The sequence below is a fragment of the Oncorhynchus tshawytscha genome, linkage group LG08 (genome assembly GCF_018296145.1).
Source record: "Oncorhynchus tshawytscha isolate Ot180627B linkage group LG08, Otsh_v2.0, whole genome shotgun sequence".
Lineage (NCBI taxonomy): Eukaryota > Metazoa > Chordata > Actinopteri > Salmoniformes > Salmonidae > Oncorhynchus > Oncorhynchus tshawytscha.
In genome coordinates, this window is record NC_056436.1 from 49,569,144 (window position 1) to 49,587,903 (window position 18,760).

Consider the following 18,760-nt stretch of genomic DNA (forward strand, 5'->3'; position numbering starts at 1 on the left):
AGCGCTCTGCAGTGTTTTGTCGTCTGTTAAGCTTTTTTCTTAGAGTTCGACAGCATGCTACGAATAAGGGTCAACGGGTTGGGCCAACCCGTTTACAGTGCGAGGCTTAGTTGTCTTGTCTGTGTCTGTATGCCGATTAGCCTCCTGGCTAATTGCGTTACCTGTTGCTTATTAGCTTCAGCTGGACACTAGTCTTACACTTTCTATAAAAAATATTTCTAGCTGGTAACTCAATATTATATATTGCATGCAAAACTCTGTCTCACTCTTGGGGAAATATATAAATAAGCCTTTGAGGTTAGTGAAAGAAAAGGTAATAGGAGTGTTAAAATTCTGATATTAATCTTCTATGGTATTTAAAACAAGACAAATCTGTCCCGATGAGAAATCATAATTATTGATTCAAGACATTTCATCCTCTCATTATTAGGATGTCAACTTTCCTTGCATTAAGAGAAACTGCAAGAATGTCTAGGAAAATTAATAGATGGGGGGGGGAAGCAACATAGAAACACTGACAATTACTTTAATCTGAAGCAAGAAAACAAACAATTTATTCAGACATATGGTAAAGTCCAGTCAAGCATGAGTTCTCAAACAAAGTATTTTTATCTGTTGAGATTTCAAACAACTCCATTAATGCCCAAACGCAAGGCCTGCCATAAGCCCTACAGAGAGGACTTACAAAGAATAGAATGCTTGTAAATTGAGATATTATACTTGGAAACATGAGGGGTAACAGGGACTGATGTCGCTGTGCTTTTAGTAGTAGATCATCTCTAGGAGTTAAGAACAAGACCTAAAGGCGGGGTGACTGTCAAAGTTTGTTTGCACTTAAAATGTCAATGCATTTGTAAAGTCTTGTATATACAAAAAGCAAACATTGTAACAATCAGGGCAAAAGTGAAACGGAAAACTAAATGCATACAACTTGTAAAAGTTAGTGTTTGGTTAGCAGCATTTACAACCCCTATAAGAAAAGTGCTCAATTTTTGGCACGTACTGTCAATTCCTCATAATATCGCTACTTAATCATCTCATTGATTGCTGTTGATGAACAGGAGTAGTTTGAGACTTAATAGCTATGGAGAATCGTATGACTTGGCTGCAGGTGCCCACATCTGACACTCAAATCCACCACAGAAAAAGAAAATCCTAATGTGAATGTTTATCCATGGGTCTCACATGCAACATTGAGACAAGCTTCAGTTTATTTGTTTCGCTCTCTTCCAAGTGTAGTATGGTAAGAGTAATGATATGCATTTGAACATTTGCGCATGGGATAGTACAGAGTGAATTAAAAGTAAAAAGTAGTGACTTAAAAAAACAAGGCGCAGAACACCGATGGACAAAGATCTACGTTTGAAAAGAAACTTATTTTCCCCCTCTGTAAAAAAAAAAAAACAAAAAAAAACTGAACAACATTGGTTGGTCTGTTTTTCTTCTTGTCCAAGGTAGCTAAGTCCAATTCTCACTGAGCGGCACTGAGAAAAGAATGGACGATATTCTTGTTTTAATGGGCATGCAGTCCACAGGAAAACAGGCCCCTGACAAAGTCCCGCAGAGCTGTATCCATTCAGTTGTCGGTCGCTGGGTTGAAGAGGGTAACGCTGACATCCAAGGTACCGAGTGCTCAGAGAAGACTTCAGCCTGACTAGACCACCTGCCCCCCCCCCTCCTCCTCTTCATCCCTCGCTCTTTAAGCCACATAGTTGTATTGGTTGGGGTTCTCCTTGTCGCGCTCCATGTAATCTCTGTCAATGAGAGACTCTATTCTCTTCTTTAGGTCAGCAGGCTGTTGAGAAGATGAGTGTTAGCAAACAGAAAAACATGAAACCTCAAAGTAACAGTCCACTATGAAGTGCTTGTACAGTTTCCATGCATCTTAATACAACAGATGGGTCTAATCCTGGATGCTGATTGATTAAAACAGTCTTCCAGCTGATGTCTATTCCGCAAGTTACCGCCGGCTAAGTCTATGACGTTGAAATGCCTATTCAGCAATCCACTGTCTCATCAGCACAGCTAGGTAATTTATAAACTTGATCTCCACTGTAAGAAGCATTTAGACATCTTCCATTTCTTTTGGACTTCAACAGCAGAGATTTGTATAAACCTTGCTGTCTCTCCGATATTTGCAACATTGTTTCAATATTGAAATTTGATCTCCAGCTGTTCCATAGTAAGTAGAAATGAGACAGACAGGCAGGCAGCTCTTCTCAGCCAGTCGAAATCATGAATTAGCATGATTTTTATGACAAAGTAATTTCAATATAAAACTGGTCAAAACACAAAAGCAGCAACTATATGCTATTATTCTGGCAACGGAACATTTACAACGAACAACTGGGTCGCATCCACAGATATAGAACAAGGCTTCACGACTATGGCAACCTAACCGATACAATGAACAAACTGCTGGCTTGAGTAGCAACCCTAGATTTGCATTGGGACTACATGTCGTGGAAGGATGAAACAGTATGAATAAATTCATCAAAATAACATTGACATATTTTCATTAATCATTATTTCAATATGTTGGTAACCCATTTAATAAAAGTGATAAAGCCCTCGAAGCCGGTGTTTGGAGGTTAAATTGGCACGGTTTGCACCCCGAGACGAAACACCCGTGCCAATATATCCTCCAAACAATTACATAACCCTTTACTCAGATTTTCACTGAAGCACCCTTGGCAGTGATTACAGCCTTGAGTCTTCTTGGGTATGACGCTACAAGCTTGGCACACCTGTATTTGGGGAGTTCTCTCATTCTGCTCTGCGAATCCTCTTGCTCTGTCAGGTAGGATGGGGAGTGTCGCTGCAGAGCTCTGGCTGGGCCAATCAAGGACTCATCCCGAAGCCACTGTGTCTTAACATTGTCTTAACTGTGTGCTTAGGGTCATTGTCCTGTTGGAAGGTGAACCTGTGCCCCAGTCTGAGGTCTTGAGCAGGTTTTCATCAAGGATCTCTGTACTTTGCTCCGTTCATCTTTCCCTCAATCCTGACTAGTCTCCAAGTCCCTGCCGCTGAAAAACATTCACACAGTATGATGCTGCCACCACCATGCTGCACCGTAGGGATGGTGCCAGGTTTCCTCCTGACGTGACGCTTGGCATTCAGGCCAGAGTGTTTAATCTTGTTTTCATCAGACCATAGAATCTTGTTAGTCCTTTAGGTGCATTTTGGCAAACTCCAAGCAGGCTGTCACGTGCCTTTTACTGAGGAGTGGCTTCCATCTGGCCATTCTACCATAAAGCCTTAATGGGTGGAGTTCTGCAGAAATGGTTGTCCTTCTGGAAGGCTCTCCCATCTTCACAGAAGACTCTGGAGCTATGTCAGAGTGACCATTGGGTTCTTGGTCACCACCCTGACAAAGGCCTTTCTCCTCCGATTGCTTAGTTAGGCTGGGCAGCCAGCTTTAGGAAGAGTGTTGGTGGTTCAAATCTTCTTCCATTTAAGAATGATGGAGGCCACCGCATTCTTGGAGACCTTCAATGCTGCAGAATTTCTTTGCTACCCGTACCCAGATCTGTGCCTGGACACAATCCTGTCTCGGAGCTCTATGGACAATTCCTTCGACCTCTTGGCTTGGTTTTTGCTCTGACATGCACTGCCAACTGTGGCACATTAGAGAGACAGGTGTGTACCTTTCCAAATCATGTCCAATCAATTGAATTAATCACAGCTGGACCAATCAAGTTGTAGAAACATCTCAAGGATGATCAATGGAAACAGGATGCAATGGGTCTGAATACTTATGTAAATAAGATGTTATTTATTATACATTTGCAAAAAAATAAAATACATTTTTACACTTTGTCATTGTGGTGTATTGTGTGTAGATTGATGAATTGTTTTTATTTAATCAATTTTAGAATAAGGCTGTAACCTAACAAAATGTGGAAAAAGCCAAAGGGTCTGAATACTTTCCGAACGCACTGTATGTTAGACAGTCAGTTTGGGCCATCAAGAGAAATAAAATACCACATTAGCAACAAAGCGTTTGGGAACCTCACCCGAGTGAATAGTTATCTTCCTGCACACAAGGTCGTGTGTTTCAAACATGTTTGTTCCCCGTTTACTCACCTTTACGGGGAACTTGAGTTGGTTGTACACTTCTGACACCAAGAGATTATGGCTCAGAGTTTTCCTCATCTTCATGATCCGGACGATGGCGGCGTCGATCTGATACTGCCGGTCCTGGTAGACTCGTTCCGTGGTGCTGGCTTGCTCTTCCACCTACCAAGGACAATTCACCAAATTAATACTTACACTTTCTCTAGGTTTTTTTCCAGCTTTATAGACGTTAAAAATAAACCAGTACCAGGTTTCCACCCAACCTTCTTATGCGAGTAAAATGTCAGATAAAAAATCATGACATGGGCCCCCCCGAAACATAACCTGCATGGCCGCCCTACTTCTTATCACACTGCTCGCTTAACGCGGAAGTCAGCCACACCAATGTGGAGGAATCACAGCTTGACTGACGGCCAAAGTTATTTTTTACATGAACAACGTCATCACGCAGACTTACCCACAACAACTAAATTTGATGGTAACACATCTCTGGTGGGAAAATGTTATTTATGTGGATATTAGAATATTTGCATGAAAACCTGTTGCCAATTGAAAGGAAACCAAACTATTGGAGGAGACGGATGAAGTGGAAACATATATGACAGACTTGGTATTTGAACACATGCCTCTAGGGGGCATTGGCTAGCTCTGTACCAGCAGCACTACAACTAGACTAGACTGGCACTCATATTCCTATTTGAAATGCACCAAAACTGGAACAGGCAGAGGCTACCTGAACCTGTCCAAAAAAAAACTGCAGTCCAATAAAAACCTTCAAAAAAACAATTATCCTAACGAACACAACCCTGCTGTGAGTGAGCGAATTTACCGTTTCTTTCATCTGGATCTGGTTGATCTTGATCCTGAAGAGTTTGTGTTTGAAGTCATCGTTGCAGGAGAACTTGTCTCCGTCCTCCACGTCTTTGCTCTTGGGGACTTTGTGGATGACCCGTGCCTTGCCACATGCCAACGACTGCAGGGTCCGTCGCAGCTCGCCGTCCTCTGCACATACACACAGTGCCTTCAGAAAGTATTCATACCCTTGACTTATTCCACATTTGGTTGTGTTACAGCCCAAATTCAAAATGGATTACAATACCCCATAATAATAATAATGTGAAAACGTGTTTAGATATTTTAGCATATTTACTGAAAATGAAATACAGAAATCTCTCATTTACATAAGTATTCACTCTTCTGAGTCAATACTTTGTAGAAGCACCTTTGGCAGCAATTACAGCTGTTAGTCTTTCTGGATTGTGCAATATTTGCACAATTCTTCAAGCTCTGTCAAATTGGTTGTTGACCATCTTCAGGTCTTGCCATAGATTTTAAAGTAGATTTAAGTCAAAATGATAACTTGGAGAGCTCAGGAACACTTACTTTCTTCTTGGTAAGCAACTCCAGTGTAGATTTGGCCTTGTGTTTTAGGTTATTGTTCTGCTGAAAGGTAAATTCATCTCCCAATGTCTAGTGGAAAGCAGACTGAACCAGGTTTTCCTCTAGGATTTTGCCTGTGCTTAGCTCCAATCCATTTCCATTTTATTCTAAAAAAAAAAAAAACAACTCCCCAGCCCTTAACAATTACAAGCATACCCATAACATGATGCAGCCACCACTATGCTTGAAAATATGAAGAGTGATATTCAGTAATGTGTTGTATTGGATTTGCACCAAACATAAGACTGTATTCAGGACAAAAAGTTATTTGCTTTGCCAATTTTTTGTTAGCAGTATTACTTTCATGCCCTGTTACAAACAGGGTGCGTGTTTTGTGATTTGTATTCTGTACAGGCTTCCTTCTTTTCACAGTGTGTTTTAGGGTAGTATTGTGGAATAACTACAATGTTGTTGATCCATCCTCAGTTTTACTACTATGACAGCCATTAAACTCCAAATGTTTTAAAGTCACCATTGGCCTCATGTTGAAATCTCTGAGCAGTTTCCTTCTTCTCTGGCAACTGAGTTAGGAAAGACACCTGTATCTTTGTAGTGAGCGGGTGTATAGATACACCCTCCAAAGTGTAACGTATAACTTCACCATACTCAAAAAGATAATTAAAATGTCTGCTTTTTTAAAATACATTTTTACCCATCTACCAATAGGTGCCCTTCTTTGTGAGGCATTGGAAAACCCTTGTATTTGTGGTTGAATCGGTGTTTGAAATTCACTGCTCAACTAAGTGATCTTACAGATAATTGTAAGTGTGGGCTACAGAGATCAGTTTGTCATTCAAAAATCATGTTAAACACTTATTTCACACAGACAGACCATGCAACTTATGTGACTTGTTAAGCACATTTTTACTCCTGAACATATTTAGGCTTGCCATAACAAAGGGGTTGAATACTTATTGACGCTAGACATTTCAGCTTTTCATTTTTAATTAATTTGTAAGAATTTCTAAAAAATAATTCAATTTTGACATTATGGGGTATTGTGTGTAGGCCAGCGACAGAAAATCTCAATTTAATCCATTTTAAATTCAGGCTGTAACAAAAATGTATTTTTTAAAGTCAAGGGGTGTGAATACTTTCTATTGACACTGTACATACGCACGCACATCCCACTTTAGGTCAACACAAACTCACAATCCAAAAGGACTAGGCAAAAGATTGTGGTTCTCACATCAAAACAAAAGAGGATATTGATCGTTTCTACTGTTTAAGCAAAATCTCTGAAAATAAATTGATCAACTTCAAGATGACTGCTCTATTTGAACATGCTACATTGTGATCATACAAACCTATTCCTGTAGCTAGCTTGATCTCCTCCAAGGTGAATTCCTCTCCTTCGTTGAACATGAGCAGCACTAGCGTCTGAAACAGGGAAACCTGAAGCTCTTTTTTGCCCTATTTGGGAAAAAACAAACAAAACAGGGATACGAAAAGTTAAAAAAATTAAATTCTGCCTAAATATATTAAACTGAACAAAAACAAAGGCAACATGTTGAGTGTTGGTCCTATGTTTCATGAGCTGAAATAAAATGTTCTTATTTCACTAACATCTTGTGCAAATTTGTTTACATCTATTAGTGAGCATTTCTCCTTTGCCAAGATTATCCATCCAGCTGACAGGTGTGGCATATCAAGAAGCTGATTAAACTGCATGCTCATTACATAGGTGCACCTTGTGCTGAGGGCAATAAAAGGCCACTAAAATGTGCAGTTGTGTCACAACACAACGCCACAGATGTGAGATGAGGGAGCAGGCAATTGGCATGCTGACTGCAGGAATGTCCACCAGAGCTGTTTGCAGATAACCTAATGTTATTTTCTCTACCATAAGCTGCCTCCAATGTCGTTTTAGAGAATTTGGCAGTAGGTCCAACCGTTCGCAATGTGTAACCACGCCTGCCCAGGACCTCCACATCCAGCTTTTTCACCTGCGGGATTGTCTGAAACCAGCCACCTGGACAGCTGATGAAACCGTGGGTTTGTACAACCGAATCATTTCTACACAAACCGCCAGAAACAGTCTCAGGGAAGCTCAGCTCATTGTCCTCACCAGGGTCTTGACCTGACTGCAGTTCGGCATCGTAACGGACTTCAGTGGACAAATGCTCACCTTTGATGGCCAGTGGCACGTTGGAGAAGTGTGCTCTTCACAGATGAATCCCGGTTTCAACAGTACTAGGCAGATGGAGGATAACGCGTATGGCGTTAGGTTGGCGAGTGGTTTGCTGAACGTTGTGAACCATGGCGGCCGTGTGGTTATGGTATGGGCAGGCATAAGCTATGGACAACGAACACAATTACATTTTATCGATGGCAATTTGAATGTACAGAGATACCATGACGAGATCCTGAGGCCCATTGTCATGCCATTCATCCGCTGACATCACTTCATGTTTTAGCATGATAATGCACCACGGCCCCATGTCGCAAGGATCTGTACACAATTCCTGGAGGCTGAAAATTTCCCAGTTCTTCCATGGCCTGCATACTCACCAGACATGTCACCAATTGAGCATGTTTGGGATGCTCTGGATCAACGTGTACGACAGCGTGTTCCAGTTCCCGCCAATATCCAGCAACTACGCACAGACATTGAAGAGGAGTGGGACAATATTCCATAGGCCACAACCAGCCTGATCAACTCTATGTGGAAGAGATGTGTCGCGCTTCAGGAAAATGGTGGTCACACCAGATACTGACCGGTTTTCTGATCCACGCCCCTACCTTTTTCTTAAGGTCAATGTGACCAACAGATGCATATTTGTATTCCCAGTCACGTTTACTTATATGAACTGTAACTCAGTAAAATCTTTGAAATTGTTGTGTTGGATTTATATTTTTGTTCAGTGTAAATGAGTGAAACATCATTCAATAGATGGATAGCTACCTCTTTAAATTCAGCTTTTAAAACACAATGGCCTAACGTCGACTGCCACTGTAGCTTCCTGCCGCTGTGCTTGCCCAGGTAAAACGTCTTGAAAATCTCCTGCAGTCGCACCATCTGGACAAGAGGGGTAAAAGTGTTAAAACAGTAAACACTGAGGACAGGTCTATAAAAACAATGTATGACCTAGATAATAATTGTGATGATTAGGCTTTGCTGTACCGTTGTTTCTGAGTGCCCTAGAGGGAAAAAAAAAAGGAAGCACAGATTTTTTTCCTTTTCTTCCTATCGTGGATTGACGGGCCTCATTTTACATTCATAAACCATGTTGTGGGCCTTTCCAAAACCACTTGGGGGGGGCATTTGTTTACACCTCATTCAGTCACGTTGCCTCATTAGCTAGCTAGTTAACAACTTGGTAAATTTACCAGCATATCCAAACTTTTGGGGGCACAGAAAGAAAAGAGAAAAGGGACAGCTTTTTCAGATGTCATCGCTCACAAAAATGGATGTTCTTAAAGAAACAGTGTACCATTTTCCATACAATGCATGTCAATAGGTAGTGATTTTCCACAATATAGAAACCTAATATTCCACAAATGACTTTGTAATTTCAATGATAAAATTAAAAAAAAAAATTGTATCTACATTTAGGCTTTTTATAATAAACCAATTCCCAATATAGTGTACTACTTTTGAGTCCTATGGGCCCTGGTCAAAAGTACAGCACTATAAAGGGAACAGGGTGCCATCTGGGATACCAACCAAATGTATTACATATCAGGTCATAAAACAAAAGAGCCCGAAGGGTTCGATATTTGTAACCTCTGCGGGCAGATGGACCTCCATTGGGATGTAGGTGGGCCAGTATCCCATGGTGAGGATGTTCACCGTCAGCTCAATGTTACCAGGGATGTTTTGACACTGCATGTAATAGAGAAAAAAGGTAGAAAAAAAATACATAAGCTAATATTTCAAAGTTATTTTGATGTCCAAATACTGCCCCAACGACAAGCTTCCCCCCCCCTTACATATCTATAGCTGACTGCGTAATGTATTTGATATTGTTGCCCTAAAAACTGAGAAATCACTACTGATGGTCTTCCCTATTCCAGAAGCATGTGTACGTACCTGTTTGAACTGCACCATGATGTCCTTGGAAAGCTCCATGTCCTTGAACATGCCTTCCAGCTTGCTGGTGAATGCTGCTCCACATTCTAAAGAAAGGACCAAGATTACGAGCTACTGGTCTCATTCAGTATCACATGCCTCATAGTTGTTTGGTAAGAGTTGTATTCGTATCGTTTATAGTAGTAGCTAATGGCAGTGGTGTGATCTGATGTAGACAGCGGTGGATGATTGTATGGGGCAGACCTTGGCTCAATACTATTAGAAATATTTATATTATTTTGAGCGTTTTATTGAGCCTGCCTCGAGTGTCAGACGGATAGGGTTGGTGTTGCAATTATGGGACTATTCCATTGGATCAGTCAATCAAGCACAGCCATTTGATAGAAAATGTATATTATTTGAACCCGGGTCTGATGGGGAACACACTGACCATGTTTCAGTTTCGACAGCATGGACTTCTCGGCATCCACAGAGGCACTCTTTCCCACCAGCAACCTCTTGGCCAGATCTTTCTTGTAGAAGGCCTCAAAAACATCTTTGCCTATTCAAGAATCCAAAAGGGAAATATAAAGTTCAAGTACAAAGATAGACTTCTAAGAGACCTGTCAAAGAGGAGAGAGTTAAAAGGACCTGGAAGTAGATGGTTGGCTGAATATATGGGACTATTATAACCATAACAGAATATGTTGGGATGGCAATACCATAAATGAATCGGAAGATGATCATGATCTTGTCCAACATCTTCTCCAGCTCCTCGTCCGTCGCCTCCTTGTTACCCGCCCTAAGCTTTGAATCCACGTGTTTTGCTACAAAATATAACCATCTGAATTGTTTAATTTACATTTTTTGTAGTTCACTTATGAAAATCTAGAAAATAAGTTTTGCTTAATAGCTTTATCAGGTAGCTTTCAACTGACAGGAGCATAACACACAAACATTATGAATGAAGGCATGTTGAAAAAGGAGAGCTCTCTTGCTGTCATTTTATGTAGTAGTGTCATAATTTCTCCCATAGTGATTAGCATTAGATCTAGTTTCCTTCCTTCATGGAACCAGGATTACATTCATAAGATGATCATCATGCAATACCAACCTATGAGCTCAGCAGGTTTGTTTGGTCTCTTGTTGATGAAGGTCTCAAAAGCCTCCTTCATGGCATTGACAAACTTCTCGTTCTTTATGAAGCAGATGTCGATGATGTGGTCCACCTTGTCCTTGAAGTCCAGGAGCTCCTGTACCATGGTCTTGTCCTTCTCAGGGTTAATGACGATCGTACTTCCAAATGCCTGTGAGAGGTTCGTAGAGGTGTCAAGGGCCACTTTTTATTTTAACTAGGCAGGTCAGTTAAGAACAAATTCTTATATACAATGACTGCCTACACCGGCCAAACCCGGACGACGCTGGGCCAATTGTGAGCTGCCCTATGGGACTCCCAATCATGGCCGTTGAGACACAGCCTGGAATCGAACTAGGGTGTCTGTAGTGACGCATCAAGCACTGAGTTGCAGTGCCTTACACCGCTGCACCACCCGGGAGCCCCACTATACTGTACAAATGAATGATCCAATTTTTCTACTGTTTTGTACTTGGAAGGAAGTGTCCCCACACCTCCAAAATGTTAATTAGTAAGAGGAAATGACTGAGTCGGTGGTGGAATTGCTGACCTAAAGACCATTGATCTTTTCAAGCATACCTTGATGTACTCGATCCAATGCTGTAAGAGAACCAGTACGCCCCCTCTCACACGACTGAAAAGCTGATAGAGAAGACACAAGTCCTGGATTCTGTTCTCATCTAGCAGGTGATTCAAGCCTGGAGATGGAAAAATAGCAATTTAGTTCATGGTACTATATATATATATATATATACACACAATGTCCTCATGTGATGACAATAACATTGCTATTTTAAATGGTTAAACTGTCACGATTGTAAGCAAATAAATGTCCCAGTGTGTCAAGTCGCTAATTTCTGACATATACCTTTCTGCAGAGTTGAAGTGAGATGTTCACCCAGTAGTTGCTTCTCCACAGTGGCAATGAGAGGTTTTCTGAAGAAAATAAAAAGAGGGAGGAAATGAGTCAATCACTCTCTTTTCATCCTTTATATGTACACCGGTAGATCCTGTTGAGACCAGTGCCAAGAAGGCAGCAAATCAAACATTCATTGAGTCAAATGTAGAACTTAAAACAGAGGACCACAATACTCATGGGCTTTTGGAAGGCTAACCCCTTGTATTCTAAAAGCAATCCAATCAAGATCAAGTAAAAAAATACTCACTGTGTGCTCTGGTCTAGATACGTGATGACTCTGTCCGCTTCCTCCTCTAAGCGTTTGTTGACGTGATGGAGATAGTCTGGGACCTGAAGAGACATTAGTCATTTGGCATACGAAGCCAAACAGCAGCCTATTCTTACAGGGTGAAACAAACATCTAGTATATGTAAAATCATCCCACATATCACATCAATCCAAAATAACAAAGTATTTTTTTACCAGCAGTAACTAAGTTTACACAAGACTCAAAATGCAAACAGACCTGGTCTCAGATCGATTTGTGCTGTATAGCCAAACATTACATTTGAGTAAAATAAAATCTAAGTTTCGATTTGCAGAAGCTATCGCAGGTGGAGTGAAATGCCTATGTTTCTAGCGCCAACAGTGCAGTAACAATTGTAATGTGAAGATCATAGAAGTTGGCAAGAGAGCAATAACAGATCTTACCAACTCCTATGATCATTGTCCAAGTTCGGCAGTAGTGTCATTTTTGGCTACACAGTACAAACAGATATGGGACCAGACTATCGAAAAGCTGCCTCTAGTCAGACTCCGACAGTTAGCGGTGTTGCGCTTCCTGGAGGGATAAATCACCTCTCTCTCCTGCATCAGTCGCTGTCCCTCAGCAGCATACAGACGATTAGTCTCCTCCAGAAAGCGCTGCTCAAAGGAGTCCTGATAAATCTGTCAGGAGCGGGGAGAACATTGGGTGTCATTAAAGCTATTTCTCAAGTGGCGGAGCTGAGATCACATCAACTCGAATCCAGATGCAGGTGCTGCTGATTGCAAATAACAACAGACAAACACCCCTTGCTTTGTCAGACTTGGATTTATTTCACTGTATTTAACTAGGCAAGTCAATTAAGAACAAATTCATAGACACAGCAGTGTTTTGTATTACTGTATGAGAGTATTGAATGTGGAGTAGTACAATGAATTGGAGCCAAAGAACCAATTGCATGGTCCAGGATAAACCACCATTCCAATCCTTTCAGATCTACACAAGTGCTTAGTGGGTAGAGGGGCTACGGGTGATTCTGGACCAGGCCAATAGAACAAGATACCCACTGAGTAGACTTTTCCCCATGCCCTGTGTGAAGGGGCAGAGCCATACCTGTAGGTCAGAGAGCATGCTCAGTAGGCTCCGGAGCAGGCTGCGGTCGATGGTCTCGCCACTGCGCTCCCTCTCAATGAGCAGCAGGATGCCGTAGATGGTCTTGCTCTGGACCTTCATGTCGCTGATTATGTAAAACCTAAACAACTCTAGGCCCATGTCCCTGAAGAGAACAGGGGTTATATAAATAATAACCATTACCAAAGACTATTGACATAATATGGCTAGAGATGACATTATCAATGTTTACTACACAGAATGTTTATTTGAGGAAGAGCAACTCACCAGATTGATGGGAGCATTGAGTTTTGTAAAACATAGGTGCGGTCCAAGAACAAAAATATACTTCTAATCATGATCTGTAAAAATATATTTTACAAAAAATAAACATTTTCAGTAAAGAAATCATGTATAATCTCAATCATATTCATTGTAAATTCATTGAATAACTCCTATCAAATGATATCCTGTCGAAGACAAGAGTCATAAAGACATACCATTTGTCTGCAGTGATCTTGCCAACAGTTGTCTATTTTCTTCAGGAAGAGGGTACTGTCCAGTACATCCGTGAGCATAGAGTCAAGGATGTAGCAGGTACATATGCATAACAACAAAGCTGCAGCAGTGTCATCTCAGTACATATGATTAAAAAGACATGCATTCAAGGGCCTCCTGAGTGGCGCAGCAGTCTAAGGCACTGCATTGCTTGAGGCGTCTCTACAGAGCAGGGGTTCGATCCCAGGCGGTGTCACAACCGGCCATGATCAGTCCCATAGAGCGGCGCACAATTGGCACAACGTTGTCCGGGTTAGGCCGGCATTATAAATATGAATGTGTTCTTAACTGACTTGCCAAGTTAAATAAAAAGGTTAAAAAAAAAGTCTGACTTCGGTTGTCAGTTGAACAGCGCTTCCTCCAACACACTGGTGCAGCTGGCTTCCTGGGTAAAGCAGACAGGTGTTAAGAAGCACAGTTAGGAGGGCCATGTTTCGGAGGGCGCGTGACTTGACCTTCAACTCCTGAGCCTGTTGGGGAGTTGCAGCGAAGAGATCAGATCGAAATTGGGGAGAAAATACCAACCAAAATGAATGTATATAAAAAAAGTAAAACTACAACAAAAATGCATTCAATATCAAACTTTATAAGGACATGACTTGAGTTCCTGTAGTTCAAATACAAAATAATTTGACTTATGATAATAGCCTACATTGAGTGATCAAGGACTGAACAACATCTAAACATATATTGAAATGTATTAAACATGTTATCTTTTTAGGACCACCTGTTTCCACACAGAAAAGGATATTCTCTGAATTGATCGATTTGTGCCTTGATGTGGTCTTCACAAACCACCCGTAGCTGTTTGTAGAGCCTGGCAGATATCTTATGGGAGCAGAGGTTCTCGACAGCCTAAACAACAGAAAGATAAGAACTATCAAGTTTATTGCATTTTAGGGCTAAAAAATTGATTATCTATGCATGTCATACCCTACAGAAGACTACACTCACGTCATATAATCTAAAAAGCCCATAACCAAACACAGCTATTAAATAGTGCAGACATATCACGTGAATTATTGTCAAGCTCTTTCACAAGATACTGGCCTAAAGACATGGTGAAAAAAAAGAGAGATTGTTTGTTCGGACTGTGTTTGGCTTACCGACTGCTAAATCACAGGGCTTGAATAAGAAGCCAAGGTCATGAAACTCACAGGGGAGGATGAAGACTTCCCATCTGTGGCCAATCATAATAATAACCACAACCACAGGGTCGTATTCATCAGGGCACAAAGCATAAAATATTTAGCAACGGAAAACAGTCTGTTTTCTTCCAGTTGGTGCCGAATGAACATGACCTAGGACTGTTCTGAAAGGAAATGAGGCAGGTACCAAATTTTCAGGTACCTGGTAGAGTTCCTCAAGATTGTACTTGATTGAAGTGCTGTTTTGAATGGCCTCGACTGCCTCCTTTAGTTTTTGCCAGGTCTCGTGTGTGTAGTTCTCAGGCAATTTGGGCTTTTCTGTGAAGAAAATTTGCGGGGAAACCGTGTGAGAACGGTAATTTTCTGTTGTGTCCTTTCAACTGTACTACAGTTAATTTAAAATATAATTAGTTTAAGACAACATATCTAACTATAACAATATTCAGACAAATGAGCTGCATCATGTCAGGCATTTGCATAGTGTATCATTGTGGATTTTACTAACTCACATATTCACTTCAAACTTGCATAGCTAGATTAGCCAGACTAAAGCAGATAAATTGTGCTAATTACTTTGCCTAAGATTTAGTAGAAACTTTCACTTAGAAGGGACTAATGTGAATACTGCACGCACCACTTGAATGTTTTGAATATACTACCTTTAAAGTTCTTGATGACTAGTTTCTTTGCAGCTCCAGGTTTGCTGCTGGAGAAGGTAGTGGAGCCTGCAGTTTTCGTCAGCCCGTTTGCATGATGCCCAACAACCCCAGCCAAAAAAACTGTTTTGGTTTTGTTTGAAGAACACGATGCAGATGACGACTCCTCAGCCATTTTCACATCCAGTCCTATGAAGTCTACGGAATCTTCGAACCTCAACTTCTTCTGGATTTGTTGCGAAGTGGAGGACGAAGAGGAATTGTGGGTTTTAGGAGATGACGATATTGAATCAATGTCTTCCCTCTCCGAACGGTTTATTTTCCTCTTCTTCGAATTCGTGATACTACTGCTGTCGGTATTTACATCTGAAGCTGCTGGTCTAGCCTCTTGGGTTGGCGGTGGGGGATTAGGGGAAGGTAAACCTGTTGGAAACATGAAAAATATATAATATAGCCAGTCTACTAATCATAAACCTCCAGGTGTGCCGTGGGTGAACGAGTCGTGTTTCCAAGCTTTATATTGCTATATTCCAAAATATGAATCCGGTCTTTTAAACAAGTAGCTAAGAAACATAAAATAAATTGCAAACTACAGCCACACTAAAATCCTCTCTTTTCTTGTTATGGTTGCTGCTAGCAGAATAAAGATGGTTGATTACTGCTTCCTCTTGCCTTGGCCTCTCTCGAATATCCACGTTGTGGAGCTGTACTTAGTTTTATCAGCAACAAATAAAGTATGTTATTTCTGGGCGAAATATGTAACGTGGTAAATGGAAATAAAATCACAACTGAAAAGTTCAGTATCAAAACGTACCTTCTACAAGCGATTCCATGACCTACCGGAAGTACTTTACCCAACGTTCCTGCTGCAAAAGTGTCTCCTGCTAGTTAGCAAGCGTTCTTTAGCTGCTCACTGTCATTTCCCGCGAGATGGCGCTAGAGACGGTGTAAATTCGTCACGGTGTAGTAGAATCTCTCAAAACACCGATTTATTTATGTCATGGTCTGATAATGTTTTAATGCACCCAGCTATGTTTTACTGTCTAATGTTTAGGATATATTTTCAACGTATTGAAAGGATACAAGGAAGAGGGGACGGAAGGATACATCGTAAATATTATGGCTCTTCGGTTCGGGGATCATAGCTAGAAGGGATTCAGCTTTTGTCAAATTAACGACAGAAGTTGACATGTTTAGCATTTTAGCTAAACCTAACTATTTCCCTAAACTGTTACGTTCATTCTCCTAACCAGCTTCGAAACAAATCAAACGGATTTAACAAAAAACTGAATTAAATATTTTTATAACTAAATCAAGATAGACCACCACCTGTCGTTTCTAATCGGAACAAATGAGTCATAGTGGGCAGAACAAGCAAGGAGGTGGGCTGGGCCAAAAGCACGAGCTAGCGATATCCTATATACCCGTTCTAGCAAACATCGGAACATTTCCGTTAGGGAACTCCTGCTATGAAGTGCGCTTGTGCAATAACTCGATTCGCCTTTGCGCTCCTTCGAAACAAAGCGATTGTGTTTTACAACTTTGGCGAAGGTTAAGTCTACTCTGTTGAGAAATTTTGCAGAATGTCGACCAAAATCCATCTTCTCCCACGGGGCTTTCTCTCACTAACATATTTCCTCTCACTGTGGAAACGCAAAGGGGATTCTTCACATGTATTCATCTGGTGAAATATCTGTTCCGTCTCAGGCTGGATCTCTTCAAGCCATGACCCGGTTGGGGTTCGGCGAATGGATGTCGCAAGCGACATCACTTGCGGCCAATAAACTGCAAAACTGGCGTGGAAGGACTATTTAATTGATAGATGAATTGCATCTTATTGGATTTTTGTTTGTCAAACACCAAGAAACACAGTGAGCGCTACTGTTTAAAAGCTAGCATCGTTACCATGGGGACTGGCCCCAATCGCAACATCAGATGGCTAGCTAGGTAGTTAAGCAGCTAAATCAAATCAAATTGCATTGATCATTAGTTCCGTGTGTGCACATCAACACCCACAAATTGAGCACTATACTCAAATGTAATGTTGACAGTTTGTGGCTTACGTTACAGCTGGCTATGTGGTAGAGCTAAACAAATAACATTACCAAGTTTAGGCTTGCCAACCACATGACCAGGTAGCTAGCTCCTTGGCTAGTTAGCTAACTATTCAATGTTGTTAGTCTTCCACGTAGACCTGAACTAAACTCGTGATTAGCTTTCAATTGAGTGAAGAGTCACGCTAACATGAATGTGTTCCCATTTTCTCATTTCAGATTTGATGAGAAGGAAAATGTTTCCAACTGTATTCAGTTGAAGACCTCGGTAATCAAATGCATCAAAAACCAGCTATTGGACCAGTTTCCAGACATTGAGTCAAGGCTCAACCATCTCATGCCAAAAAAGGACCCTGTCAAAATAGTGAGATGGAAAGTCAAAAAGATAACATTTTCTCCCCTTCTCAATTCTATTTGCTTTATTGGCATAACGTAACAATGTACATATTGTCAAAGCTTACTTTGGATATTTACTACATGAAACTAACAATAATAAATTGTCAACGGGACAACAGTAACAACAATAACCATACATTGAACAATAACAATAAGCATACTGTAGAGGACACGTGCAGGTTGATTGGTCTGTCAGACACTGTCCCTCAAGCAATGTAGTGCGCTGCCAACCCACAGCTCTCTGTGTCCTCCCCCAACAGGATGGGTAGCCAACTCTCATCAGAGAGGTCTTTGAAACCTTGAATAAGGGTTTCAAATTTGGGGAAATGACACTAATTGTTTTATATTTTTCACATTTTGTCAGGAAATGCAGCTCTGTCTCAGGTTCTGCTGTTTTACAGTGGCTGCACAGCCTTTCCTCTACAGGGAGACAGGTTTTCCTGTGTCTACCCTTCTCAAGGTTGTGCTCACTGAGCCTGTACTTTGAAGGTTTTTCTAAGGTTTTGATCAGTAACCATGGTCAAATAGTTAGCCACGATGTACTGTCGATTTAAGGCCAGACAGCACTGTACTTTGCGTAGCACTGCATTTTCTTAGCACTGTGTTTTCTCAGTGGCTGTGTTTGAGAGCGTCAAATCCATTACACTTGCTGTACATGGTTTTAAGTTGCAGTCGATAACACTTTTCTAGTTTTCTTTTTCCATTATACACAGGTGTTTGGAAATGCTGGTTAGCTAATTTAGAAAAAGGTGGTCGCCTTTCTCTTCCATATGTGGAAATATGGCCATCAGGGATCAGTTTGAAAAAGGTGTATAGTAATATAACTGTTTTTAATTTTTTACATTTTATTTAGAGATAATATGAAAATAAAGTTCCGAAGGTTTACAAAACCATATCGCAAGTAATAACGTTTAGACAGCGTCGGGGCTGTTGTACACATTGGCCGTGCCGCATTGCATGCTTCGGCTGAGAACCCAAGAGGTCACCCTTGGGTGAATGAGAGCAACTGTT

The 18,760-nt window shown here is 41.0% G+C and overlaps 1 protein-coding gene across 3 annotated transcripts; it reads right to left on the bottom strand.

Annotated features, from left to right (window-relative positions):
* Positions 1–525: 525 nt before the first annotated feature.
* On the bottom strand, positions 526–16,611 carry LOC112256372 (cullin-4B). 3 transcript variants are annotated; one of them, XM_024429580.2, is made up of 22 exons: positions 16,114–16,611; positions 15,303–15,722; positions 14,846–14,961; positions 14,247–14,350; positions 13,438–13,507; positions 13,226–13,299; positions 12,941–13,103; positions 12,421–12,510; positions 11,831–11,913; positions 11,533–11,600; positions 11,244–11,362; positions 10,644–10,836; positions 10,252–10,356; positions 9,981–10,091; positions 9,551–9,636; positions 9,245–9,343; positions 8,423–8,536; positions 6,825–6,930; positions 6,612–6,623; positions 4,907–5,079; positions 4,087–4,239; positions 526–1,795 (listed from the first exon to the last, which is right to left on the bottom strand). In XM_024429580.2, the coding sequence occupies exons 1-22, from the start codon at positions 16,130–16,132 to the stop codon at positions 1,700–1,702; spliced, it is 2,574 nt and encodes an 857-aa protein (XP_024285348.1). In that variant the 5' UTR covers positions 16,133–16,611; the 3' UTR covers positions 526–1,699. The 3 variants fall into 3 exon arrangements, with proteins under 3 accessions (XP_024285348.1, XP_042181531.1, XP_024285349.1); XM_042325597.1 differs by having other exon boundaries at positions 16,140–16,595; XM_024429581.2 differs by lacking the exon at positions 6,612–6,623 and having other exon boundaries at positions 16,114–16,577.
* Between the last annotated feature and the right edge of the window lie 2,149 nt (positions 16,612–18,760).